This window comes from Martes martes (genome assembly GCF_963455335.1).
Source record: "Martes martes genome assembly, chromosome: 16".
In the NCBI taxonomy this organism is placed as follows: Eukaryota; Metazoa; Chordata; class Mammalia; order Carnivora; family Mustelidae; genus Martes; species Martes martes.
This window is the reverse complement of record NC_137904.1, coordinates 63,920,506-63,933,036: the sequence shown is the minus strand read 5'-3', so window position 1 is coordinate 63,933,036 and position 12,531 is coordinate 63,920,506. Positions and strand designations below refer to the sequence as shown.

Here is a 12,531-nt window from a genome sequence, read left to right as displayed (position 1 = left end):
ATGCCCCTGTTTGGGGCGGGGGGGGGGGGGTGAGATACGGAGGCGTAGAGGCGGAATGTCTGAGACCAACTCCCAAACGGTTCAGAAGTGAAAAGACAGATAAAAAGAACAATAACGCAATTGTGGTAAACGTCAGAAAGTTAGTAAGTTAGGAATTATCTCAAAACAAAAGAATTAGAAACTATAGTAACTGGGATAAAAAAAATTCCGTTGCAGGGTCATAAGAAGTCAAAGAAATATCCCAAAAAGCTGGGGGGAAAACAGGTCAAAGAAACAGTAACGGTATTAAAGGCCTTGTGGGAGAGATACGGCACCCTGTTATCAGAGGTCCCAAAGGGAAAAAAAAACTGGAAAAAAAAAGGGGAAAGAAACTGTGAAAGAAAGAATGCAAGAAGTTTCCCGAGCGCTGAAGGCCGCTGTGCGCCGGGGCTGGACGTCGTCGGGACAAGGGGACTCCAGCAAGAGCACAGCCAGAAGCATCAAGATATCACGGCGGAAATGACAAAGACCTGAAACCTCACGGAGAAACACGGAGCGACCCGGGTGCTGGGCCAGAGCTCAAATACACCCACTTCCCCGAAAGAGCCGTCTAAGCAAGAGACCGGGAACCAGGCCTTCAACCTCCAAGGGGACATTTTCTTTCTTTTTTTTTTTTTTAAAGATTTTATTTATTTATTTGACAGAGAAAGATCACAAGTAGGCAGAAAGGCAGGCAGAGAGAGAGAGAGAGGGAAGCAGGCTCCCCGCTGAGCAGAGAGCCCGATGTGGGACTCGATCCCAGGACCCTGAGATCATGACCTGAGCCGAAGGCAGCGGCTTAACCCACTGAGCCACCCAGGCGCCCCAAGGGGACATTTTCTTATTTAGTTATTTATTGGACACAGAGAGAGAGACAGAGAGACGGGAAGCACAAGCAGGGGGAGCAGCCGAGGGAGAGGGAGAAGCAGGCTCCTGCCAAGCAGGGAGCCTGATGTGGGACTCGCTGGCCTTAGAGTCCCAGGCTCCAATCCTGACTCCCCCTTTCCTGCGGTGTGACCTGGAGCCCCTTCCTTCTCTCCGAATTGGTGATCAGTGGCCATTTGCCTGGGGGGGGGGGGCTTCTGGCTGTGGAAATAACGGAGTGTGCCCAGGAAGGAGACGGGGCATGGCAGCTGGGACGCCCACTGCCCCGCCCCCTGGGCACCAGCACTGTGTGTCCAACAGATACACCGCAGGTCCAGGTCTGCCCGGGCTCTGGGGTCGCTCCAGAGTCCAGGCTCCAGGGTCCCTCCGCGGGTGCTGTCTGCCCCCGGACATCACGGTGGGCCACCCCCGGCCCTCACGGTGGGCCGACCCCGTCTGGCTGAGTCAGGGCCCTGGCCCTCCCCTCTTCCGTTGCCCCGGTGCCCCGGTGCCGGCCGACGCGATCCCACCTTCTCTCCCTGCGTCAGCACCGGCTGAGGTCACCGGCCACTCCCATCGCTCTCTGGCGACAGTGACTCAGGGGCTGGCCAGCAGTGCCGGGCGCCTCCCCGGCCCGGTCCGCGGCTGTGCGGGCCGCTCCCGGCGGACAGGTGCCGCGCGGACTCCTGGCCCAGCCCCGCTGGCGGGACCCACCTGGCGGCGCACCCGGGGACAGCACCGGGCCGGCCGCCGAGCGCGCCGCCGGCTCCTGGCTCGGGCCTCCGAGCTCGCCGGCTTCCCGTCCGGGGTCACTGGCGCTGACCTCCAAGGGCGCGGGGAAAGCGAGAGCCGGGACCAGGCGCCGGGCGGGGCAGGGGGCGCGAGGACCGGGCGGCCCGGGCACCGCCCCCTGACCAAGCGGGGACCCGTGGCCGCGGGCGCGGTCAGCGAGCGAGCGAGCGCCCCGGCCCCGCCCACCGGGCTCCCCGGGCCCCGCCCCGGCCCCCCCGCGGGCCGCGCGCCCCGCCCCTCGCCCCTCGCCGGGCCCGCCCCCCGCACGCCGCGAGCCTTTCCCGGGAAGCCGCGGCGGGGCGGGGAGGCGGCTGCGGAGGGCCCGGAGACCGGTCGGGAGCCGCGGCGCGACCCCAGCCTGGCCCTGCGTCCTCCCACTCTGCCAGCCCCGGCACAGCGGCGGGGACGACGGCGCGCCCGGAGCAGCGTCCTCCCGCCGGTGTTCCCGCCCTGGTCCGCCTCCTAGTCCTCGGAGTGGCGCCGGGCGTCCTGGGGGCGGGGACACCGGCCGCGGGGCCCCGGCCTCGTCTACGTCGGGCGAGCTCGGCCCGCAGGGCGCGCTCCGCAAATCCGGGGCCAGAGCGCGAGGGACAGGGTTAGTCCGAACCTTCTCTGTGCGCTGCCCCGGCACCTCAGCACTGTCCCCTGCGGCCCCAAGAGCCACCCGCGCGGGGGGAGGGGGTGCGAGGACAGCGTCCCAGGGGCCGGTCAGACTCGCGGCTCCCTTCCTTCTCAGCCCAAGAGACACGGCCCCTTTTCTGCACACTGGGGTCAGGGTAGGGGGACAGCTGGGGGACAGCCAGCCCCTCAGGGAGGGTCCCGCCAGGGCTGCGAGCCCCTCCCTCTTCATTCCTTCTGCCTCCCTCCCTTCTGCTCTCTGCAGAGGGGACACCAGCTTCCCCCTTGTGCCCTGGGAACCCACACTCTGGAGCAGAGGGTGAGGACATACAGTGAGTAGGAGGTGGCCGGAAGGGACCTGAGGCCAGCAGGGAAGAGGCCACCAACTGGAGGAGCTCTCCTGGCAGAGGAAGGGCCAGGCAGGCACTCGCTTGGAGCTGGAGCAGTGAGGAGCGATGTGGTGGGTGAAGGGCATGGTCCGGCCTCCCGCAGCCAGAGCAGAGGGACCTGAGGGGCGACGTTCACTGCGGGCAGCGGGCAGCAGACAGCGGGCAGGCCGGCGGTTGCCAGGCCGGCACCCCGCTTCCCGGCTTCGTGGAGGCGGAACCGTGCTGGGACGCAGCTGGAGGCCTGGACTCCTGCTTTCATCCTTGCTTCCCGGTTGCAGACTGTGGGTGCCACTCACGGGAGAATGAGAACCCGCCCAGAGGAGCGTGGTGACCTCTGGGGGAGGCGGCCATGGGGGGGGGCGTGCCCCATTGGCGACATCATTACTCTTGGCAGCGTGTGCAGCAAAGGTGGGGAGCAGGGAGTCAGCGCTACCGGTCAGGCCCCCGGGGCAGGGCCCACACCCCACCGGTGGTGCAGGGAGCGCATCCCTCTGCCTACTGAGGCCCGGGGAAGCGAGGCCTGGACACGCGCCCTCAGAAGCGAAGCAAGGAGCCAGCTGCTCCGTCAAGGGCCATGGCTCCCAGGAATCTTGGGTCTGACACCAGAGGTGTAGGGTGAGTGCCTCTTAGCCAAACATTGAACGTACTGGGACGTCAAAGTCAGACGCGGGGAAGACGGGGGGAGGGCCTGGGGGACAGGTGTGGTGGGGAGATTCACTAGGCTGCCCCATGGCCTTCTGTCCCTAGACCCGTCATCCAGTGCAGAAGGACCGCCAGCTTCAGAGCCTCTGATGGGCCACTCTACCTTCACATCACCGGACCACTTTTTCAGGGAAACTGAGGCCTGGGGAGGCCCCAGCTGGCACAGGACTGAGCCTGGCCCAGAACCCAGGTCCTGACTCAACCCCCCGCTCTTCCAGGACCCTCCGTGGTTCCTGCTACACCAGGGTGGGGAGATAAAACTCCCCCAGGGCCTGTCTTTGAAGAGCCTGGAACCCTCGTCTGCGGGAACAGGGGTAGTGCGGGACTCCCGGCCGGGGGTCTCTGTGCCCCCAGCTCCCCACACCGCGAGCCCGCTTCCCCACCTGCAGCACGGCATTTGGAGAACCTCCCCAGATGGCAACAAGTGGATGGTGCATGGAGGCCCGGCCCAGGGCTTCCCGGCGCAGGACGGAGCGGCGGCCATGAGATGTGGGCACCAGGTCCCGCGCACCATGGTGCGTGTGACCCCATCACCAGCCGGCCACCGCACGGCTTCCCTCCCAGCTGTGCCTCAGTGTGCCCAGCGCTGGCAGGGGAGCAAGTGCTGGTCCGGACACTGAAGTATGTGGCTCTGACCTTGCCCTTTGACTTGGAACTCAGAGGTAAGCGGGCCAAGCCAGCAGGACCCCGGCCTTGCCTACCAGGGCAGCCCTCGGGACCCATGCGGCTCAAGCCTGCCCCCCTCACCTCTCCGCAGGCTTCGGGCGGCGGAAGCATCATTGTGTATGTGGTCTGTCCACAGCCCTGGGAGAATAAGACAGAGACCCAAGATAGAGAAACCGGTTTTCCTTCGGTTTTCTAAAGTGAAGTTTTTATTGAGACAATTCTAGATTTACAGAAAAGTGGTGCAGACTGTCTGAGCTTTGCCGCACGTTCCGCACTGTTTCCCTCGTGTAACTCACTTCCCTCCAACTTAGCCGGCATGGCTCATCTGTCACTGAGACCAACTCTGGCACTTGATATTAAACTCCACACTTTCCCCGGGCTTCCCTGGTTCCTCTGTTCCGGGATCCAACCCAGGATCCCACACTGCATTTGGGTGGAGAAGGACAGGCAGCGGCAGAGGCTAGGAGCGGTGGGCCACGACCTAGCCCGTCTGCCTAACAAGGGATGACTAGTTGGGAGGTGGCTGGAGGTGGGAGGCAAGGCGGGGGGTGAGGGAGAGTGGGTGTGTGTGGGGTGGCGGGCCTTGCTCCCAGGTGCAGAGGTCCTGGGGAGCGGGGAGAGGACAGGCTGGTGTGGGGTTGCCAGACAGCACCAAGGACCGGAGCGCCAAGTCCCACCACAGTTACTGGCAAGGTGACGCCACCTCCCTGCCCCGCTACCTTCTCAGCCATTGCACGCGTGGGAGAGCAAACGAGAGGCAGCAAAGTCACAAATCCCCCAAAGCCAGCAATGAGCTAGAAAAGAAATCACGTCGTTTCTCTGAGGCTCAAGTTTCTGTCCCCAAGACGGAAAGGACGGAAAGGACGCACCCGCTCCTGGGCAGCACGGCAAGTGCGGGCTCTCTCCCTCCTGCCCAGAGCTTCCCCGCTCGCCAGAGCCAGGGGCTGCTGCGGCCTCAGCGTCCCCTCCCCAGGGACGCCGGCGGGGTGGGGGCGGCCCTGAGCTTCCCAGAGCACAGCCCCGAGGTGACCTTGGGCGAGGCCTCGTACTGCCCGGTTGCAAAACAGAAAAATCACAGCGCAGAAGGCGGTGCTCCCCCTCCCCCTGCGCGCGCCCCGCGGGCCCAGTTCTACCTGGAGCCGGGCCCCACCGCGTCCGCGCGTCCCAGGCTTCCGGTGCTGCTTCCCAGAGGGGCGGTCACTCCCCTGCTCCCCGGCCGGGCATCGAGCCCCGCATCGCACCCGCCCCCGGCGGCCACCGGCAGCCCCACCCCCACAGTCGCGGCCGGGCCTGCCGCTGAGCCGCGGGGTCGCGGGGAGCCGGGGGTGGGGGCGGGGGACGGCGACGCCCCCTCCGCTCCCGCCCCTGCCGCCCGCCACCGCCCCTTTGTCCCGCCGGCCAATCGGCGGCCTCCTTGACTAAATAAGGCGAGGAGCGCGCCCGGCGCCCCCCGTCCGTTACTTCCACCCCCGCCCGGCCGGTGACTCAGGGCCGGCGGCGGGCGGGGACGGGGCTGCCCGGGCCGCGGCTTCCCGGGCGGCGGGCGGGGCTCCCGCGGCGCCCAAATCGCCAAATATGGCCGCACCGCGCCGCGCGCGCCGCCGCCCCCCGCCGCACACCTGCGGCCGCACCTTGCCGTCCCCCCCCGCCGGTGACACACCGCGGAAGAGGAAGTAGCGCCGGCCCCTCCCCCGCAGCCCGGCGCCGCGGGTCGCGGGGGGAGTTCGGGGCTCCCGGGCCCCGCCCCACTAACCTCCGCGACCCCGGGGCCGAGCGCCCGGCGCCCGGCGGACTGCAAGGTGCGCAGGGAGGAAGGGGGGCGGGGACGGAGGTCTGCGGGTGTCTGCTCCCTCCCCATCTGTCCCCAGAAGTGGCCGCCCCTCCAAGCCACCAGACAAAGGAGGGCCGGGCGGCTGGACCGGAGGCCGGGCAGGTGCCCCCAGCCGCAGTCAGAGGCCTGAGTGGAGTCGCGGAGCTGGCGGACACAGGACGTGGAGACCTTAGGACTTCCCACCTTCCCTGTGTCCTGTGTGTGACATTTTGGGGCCCCTAAGTGGGAGTCATCCTCGCATCACAGACACCCCCACCTGGCAGCTGAGCAGGCCATGATGGTGCCCATGGGCGCGAGTGGCCCCCAGCGTGCATGGGTTTTACCGAGGCCCGCCCCGGGCCTCTCCCATAGTGTGGCACACAGCCGGCGGACAGCAGCCTTGCCCCGCGCCCCAGAAAAGTCTGGGGAGTCAGGGACCCAGCTAGGCCTGGGGACATGGGTGGTCACAGACAAGGCCTTGTCGTCTGGGGCACTGCGGTCCTCAGGTGAGCTGGGCAGCGGCTTTGCCTTCTGGGCCCAGTGTCCCCCTCCATAGACAGGGCCACCGGCTCACCCTGCAGGGCTCTAGGGGAGGCAGGCCCCGCCATCAGACACCTGCCTGGGTCAAGCTGAGACCCCCTTGCGTGAGTCCCTTGCCTCACTGGGCCTGGCCCGACCACCACCCCTCTTTGTGGGCGCTCTTCCCCACGCCCCCTCTAACGTCTAATTCTGAGCACTTCCAAAAGCTTACAAATCATCCCAAACAAATCAGTCTTCGATCTCCCCTGGGCGTAACCAAAACATTGGCACCAGCAGGTGCAGCGAGGACCCTGCCTTGGCTGACAGGTCTTCCAGCTCAGGCTCCTGGGGAAAAGGGCACGCCCTGCACCCGGGAGGACACACAGTCCGGGGCAGCAGGGCCGGGGCGGCCTGCTGGCGGCCCAGGGTCGGGGAGCAGTGGGGCGGCCTGCGGGTAGGGGTCCTCAAACCTACTGCGGCTCTGGCTCTCTCTGGCATGGGAAATGCAGAGAGGAGGGCGCCCACCAACTCCAGGGGAGAGTCCACGGTCCGGGCAGACAAAACTTCACTTTCCTGCCTCAGTTTCCTCATAACGCACACAGAAGCTTAGAACAAAACAAAGGCCCTCCGCAGTGGGAGGGGGGGTGGCCCCAAACCCCGACTGGAGCCCGCGCCCGGGGACGTTCAGGCCTGCGGCTGGAGAGGCAGGAAGCGTCGGCCGCGTCTGCAGTGACGCCTCCGTCTCCGCACCGCCAGGGACCCCAGGCAGGGCGCCCCCTCCTCCGGCGGAGGGACCTGCGCGGGGCGGGGGGGGGGCAGGCGGCTTCTAGCCCTCGTCACGGAGACGAGATCACGACTCCTTGGGGCTCCCCCCGGCCGCGGGACCCAGAGCGCCGCAAGGGCGACCGGCGGGGGTCCCCCCGCCCGCCCCTCCCCCAGTCCAGGGTCGGCCTTCGCAGCCCACGCTCTCGGCGGAGCCTCGGGGTGCATCTCGCGGGGGCGCGCGGGGGCGCAGCCCCCCACCCGTGGGGCCGGGCCGCGGGGACACACCCCGGCTTGGGGCGCGGCCGAGCCCTGGGCCAGGCAGTTTCGGGGTGCAGCCGGGCTCTCCCCCACAGCCCAGCAGTCCCGGGGCGGGGCCGGCCCGTCCGACCCGCAGCCGGGCCCGCGAATGCCGGGGGGCTCCGGCCCGCCCTGCCCGCGCGCGAGTACGCGCGGGGTCTCGCGCGCGGGGTCCGGAGCGCGCGGGGGCGGCGCGGGCGGGGCCGTTGGGGGCGGTGCGGGCGGGGGGCGGGGCCGGGCGCGGGGCCCCACGTGTCCCGGCCGGGCGAGCCAATGGGCGCCCGGCGTTCGGAAAGATCGCCATATATGGACATGTTCTGGGGCCGCGCGCGCCGCCGGCTCGCGCGCGCGTCCCGCTTCGCTTAAATAGCGGCGGGGGAGGCCGCGCTCGGTCTCACTCGCCGCCGCCGGCCCGTGCTCCGCGTCCTCCTGCCGCTCGTCCTTCGCGTCCACCGCCGCCACCTCCGCCGGTAAGAGGCCGGCCTGCGCGCCCCGGGCCCTGGTCCCCGCACCGGGTGCGGGTGTCCGCACCACGCCTCCTGCCCGAGGGGCCCGGCCGTACGGCCCCCGGGTCGGCGGGCCCCGGGCCTGCGCAGGGAGGGGACAGACGGTGCACAGCGGGCGCCGGCCAGGGGGACTGGGCGGGGGGGGGGGGCGGGGCGGGGCCGGCCGCAGTGCGGAGAGGCCCGGTCGCGTCGTCGCCCGCGGCCCGGTGCCGGGCGGTTACTCCCCGCGGGGCTTGGGGGCGGCGGGGGCGCGGCGGACCCTCGGTGGCCGGGCTCGTCTGACCGCACCGGTCTTCACGCAGACCGCAATGGAAGAGGAGATCGCCGCGCTCGTCATCGACAATGGCTCCGGCATGTGCAAGGCGGGCTTTGCTGGGGACGACGCCCCCCGGGCCGTGTTCCCGTCCATCGTCGGGCGACCCCGACACCAGGGCGTGATGGTGGGCATGGGCCAGAAGGACTCCTACGTGGGCGACGAGGCCCAGAGCAAGCGGGGCATCCTGACCCTGAAGTACCCCATCGAGCACGGCATTGTCACCAACTGGGACGACATGGAGAAGATCTGGCACCACACCTTCTATAACGAGCTGCGCGTGGCCCCCGAGGAGCACCCCGTGCTGCTGACCGAGGCCCCCCTGAACCCCAAGGCCAACCGCGAGAAGATGACCCAGGTAGGCGCTGCCCCATGCGATCACCGCCCATCTGTTTTCGTTAAGCCATGTTCTGCTCAGCTTTATTTTCTGAAATTCAAGTATTTCTTTCGATATTTCCAGGGTTCTGTTCCTCTCCTGGCATTTCCTCCCTGAAGTCTCAAGGTTTCTTATTTGTGTTTCTGCCTGCAACCTTTTCTTTTCTCTACACATCACATTTGTGGCATGCCAGCATGCAGTGTGTGAGCATGGGGGTGGCTCGGCGTCCTCTGCCCGTGACTAAGGAGCCCGTTGCCTTCTCTCCAGATCATGTTCGAGACCTTCAACACCCCAGCCATGTACGTGGCCATCCAGGCTGTGCTGTCCCTGTACGCCTCTGGCCGCACCACTGGTATTGTCATGGACTCTGGGGACGGGGTCACCCACACTGTGCCCATCTACGAGGGGTATGCCCTGCCCCACGCCATCCTGCGTCTGGACCTGGCTGGCCGGGACCTGACAGACTACCTCATGAAGATCCTCACCGAGCGCGGCTACAGCTTCACCACCACCGCCGAGCGGGAAATCGTGCGTGACATCAAGGAGAAGCTCTGCTACGTCGCCCTGGACTTCGAGCAGGAGATGGCCACGGCCGCGTCCTCCTCCTCCCTGGAGAAGAGCTACGAGCTGCCCGACGGGCAGGTCATCACTATCGGCAACGAGCGGTTCCGCTGCCCGGAGGCGCTCTTCCAGCCTTCCTTCCTGGGTAGGTGTGGGGCGGCGGGGCAGCAGGGCCCCCCTGAGGCCGGGGAGGGCCGCCAGGCTTGTGGGCGTGTGCCCTCTAACGGAGAGCTTTGTCTCAGGCATGGAGTCCTGCGGCATCCACGAGACCACCTTCAACTCCATCATGAAGTGTGACGTCGACATCCGGAAGGATCTCTACGCCAACACGGTGCTGTCCGGCGGGACCACCATGTACCCCGGCATCGCTGACCGGATGCAGAAGGAGATCACCGCTCTGGCGCCCAGCACGATGAAGATCAAGGTGAGTGCCGCGCGGCTGCCGCCTGGGCTCCAAGGCCTTGCTGGGAAGAGGGCGGCCTGGACTGAAAGCCGCATTCCTTGTTTTGCAGATCATCGCTCCTCCCGAGCGCAAGTACTCGGTGTGGATCGGGGGCTCCATCCTGGCCTCGCTGTCCACCTTCCAGCAGATGTGGATCAGCAAGCAGGAGTACGACGAGTCGGGCCCCTCCATCGTCCACCGCAAATGCTTCTAAATGGACTGCGGGCAGATGCGTGGCACCTGCTGCATGAGCGGACCCGGAGTAGCAGTTTGCCCCGGCGGATGTGTGCGCCTCGTGCCGGCCTCCTGAAACTGGAATCAGCCTTTGAAAAGAAACTTGTCCTTGAAGCTTGTATCTGATATCAGCACTGGATTGTAGAACTTGTTGCTGATCTTGACCTTGTATCCAAGTTAACTGTTCCCTCGGTATATGTTTAATACCCTGTACATATCTTTGATTTAAACCCTTAGCACATGTGGCTCGGTCAGTTCGTGGCTGAGGTTGAGAACACGTTTATGGAAGAGAAATCCGTTGATTGGAGAACCCGCAAGGCCGCGAGGTTCTCGATCTGTGCAGGGTATTAATGTGTGAGAGCTGCCTCTTCCAGGATTTCTCTAGAGGCTGGCAAGAGTCCCGAACGAGTTGTCATTTCTGTCTTGCCGGTCTAACAGGGTTGGGAAGGTCCGAGCCTTAGGACCCACTTTCCTTTCTTACCCGATGTTTTCCTGCCAGAACACCGTGGGTTAATTGCCTTGAGTTGGAAAACGGTTTGCATTTACAACTGTAAATTTATTCATCCTTTTAATTTATGTAAGGTTTTTGTACACAATTCTCAATTCTTTAAGAGATGACAACAAATTTTTGGTTTTCTACTGTCATGTGAGAACATTAGGCCCCAGCAACGCGTCATTGTGAGGAAAATAAAAAAGTGCTGCAGTGAAGTCGGTGCGCTCTGTTGGGGGGGCGGGGGTTGTGGGCAGAGGGTGCGGAGGGGGACAGCTCCCTGCCTGGGGCTGGGCAACAGCGTGGGTCCTTGAGCAAATGTGTGACTGTTTTAAGAATCCGGGCTAGTGAGCAGCGTGGCATGGCGTGGTTTGGGAACTGGGGAGCCCCTGTCCCGTGGGGGTGGGTTTGCGTCCAGGGGCCCCAGTGGAGCTGAGACCAGCAGCGGGAGCTCTCCAGATGGTGATGTGGAGACATGAACTGACTTGGGTCCTACGAGGGCTACGATGCCAAGAAGCACTTGGGGCCCTACAGGGCTGGGTTCCCTCCGCGTGTGGGGGTTGTGGGACTTGGGTTTCTTTGCTTCCACAAGCTCAGTGTAGCACTGTGAAGATCTCGAAACCATTGGGTCGCTGAAGCAAGGGACTGGTCCCCAGTGGTGTGACCGTGACCAACTTGACCTCTAAGGCCCTTGTTTGTGCCCCTGGCCTCAGTCGAAGGTTTGGGGCTTCTAGTGGGAGACCTGAGTCATACAGTTTCTTCAGATTCAAAATGACCTACATGCAGGTTGGATCAAGGAAATGAGCTTTTGTTTTGAAAGAGGCTGCGGGCTGCGAGTGGGAGGCAGAGGGCAAGGGAGAGAGAATGCAGAGGAGCCCAGCTCAGGGCTTGATCTCACAACCCTGAGACCTGAGCTGAAGTCAAATGGAGTGGGACGCTCCGCGACTGAGCCGCACGGGTGCTTCAAGGGAGGAAGGAAGGATTGAGAACGCTTAGGGATTTGGAAACACTGACTTTGGAAATGGTTAAAGATACTCTTGGCTGATGGACCGTTTTTGCCTCTGCTGCTGGGAAGCAAGTTTCATCAGCAGGGAGGGGGGAGGGGCTTCCTAGGTCCCACCTCTCTCGGTTGGGGGGGTGGACTCTGCCGGGCTTGGAGAGCGGGGACCCAAGAGCTCATGACTGAAGGCTCTGGAGCGCCTCCTGTCAGAAAGCGGGCCCTCCAGAGCCCCAGCCTTATCCTGCTCTCCCCTGCTCGGACCCCCCGCGGGAGCGCACAGCAGCACCGAACTACTCTCACCCTGTGCGGTTTTCCACGTTCCATGGGGACAAGGTCTGGTCCGTAGTGTGCGTGGCTCCCAGCAGTGGAGGGGAGAGGGCTCCATGTGTGTTGGGTGGGGGAGCAGGGGAACACCTCTGTCCTAGAGCCAGAAGAAGAAAGGGGGCCACCCCATCAGCCCTGTCCTGGCCCCGCCCTTCTGGTGTTGGGGCCAGTGGGCCAGTCCCTCTACTGTCCCCACACAGGAGAGTCGTGGCTTCTCCTCACGGGTGTGAGGACACAGTGAGGCCCCGACACCTGAGTCAGCAAACCACCTCTGTCGGCATTTCTCTCGGGAGCTCTGAGTCTACCAAGATGCTGAACTTTGAGAAAGGAGATGGGGCTTGGGATGACTTTCAAAACACCAAAGCAAGACAAGGATAGTTTCTGCTTCTTCGAAAGAAAAGGGAGCTCTCTTCAAGGAAGGCCGTCATCAACAAAGTCAGCAGACCTACCTGGGACGCGGCATCTTCTAAGTGGAGAATCAGGGACTTACCTCCAGACTGTGCACGGAGCTGCGAGCCAACAAGACAGGGAGGAAAATCTGTAGACACGAGAGAGAAAGCACACGACCGGACAACTTCCAGAAGATGAAACCTCAGAGGCTAACGTTGTCTTAAATACCATTCAGTTTAATGGACGGAAGCTTCTGGAAGGGATGCCTCCTTGGAGAAGTGCCTTGGCCACCTGGGGACTCAGGGCTACCCTGGTGTCCTGACAGTGAGGCAGAGGTGAAGGGCTGCTCTGAGTGGGGTGGGAGGCTGGCGGGTGCCCAAGCTTTCTGCCGCGTGAGGATCGTCCACACGCCCAAAAGGTGGTCAGTAACCGCTCAGACCTGGAGTCAGTGTCCC

General features: G+C 64.6%; 1 protein-coding gene and 1 long non-coding RNA gene across 3 annotated transcripts; both read left to right on the top strand.

The window, feature by feature from the left end:
* The first annotated feature begins 2,641 nt into the window (after positions 1-2,641).
* Positions 2,642-5,108, top strand: LOC308357612. Its single transcript, XR_013968220.1, has 3 exons — positions 2,642-3,296; positions 3,429-4,045; positions 4,141-5,108. It is a non-coding gene; the product is annotated as an uncharacterized lncRNA (long non-coding RNA).
* A 2,606-nt stretch (positions 5,109-7,714) lies between these two features.
* Positions 7,715-10,580, top strand: ACTG1 (actin gamma 1). Of its 2 annotated transcripts, XR_013968219.1 has the most exons (6): positions 7,821-7,910; positions 8,249-8,617; positions 8,903-9,341; positions 9,439-9,620; positions 9,709-10,064; positions 10,216-10,580. XR_013968219.1 is itself a non-coding variant. In XM_080827277.1 (5 exons), exons 2-5 carry the CDS (start codon positions 8,255-8,257, stop codon positions 9,850-9,852), a joined length of 1,128 nt encoding a protein of 375 aa, XP_080683403.1. In that variant the 5' UTR covers positions 7,715-7,910; positions 8,249-8,254; the 3' UTR covers positions 9,853-10,580. The 2 variants fall into 2 exon arrangements, 1 of the variants encoding a protein (XP_080683403.1); XM_080827277.1 differs by having other exon boundaries at positions 7,715-7,910; positions 9,709-10,580.
* Positions 10,581-12,531: the final 1,951 nt, after the last annotated feature.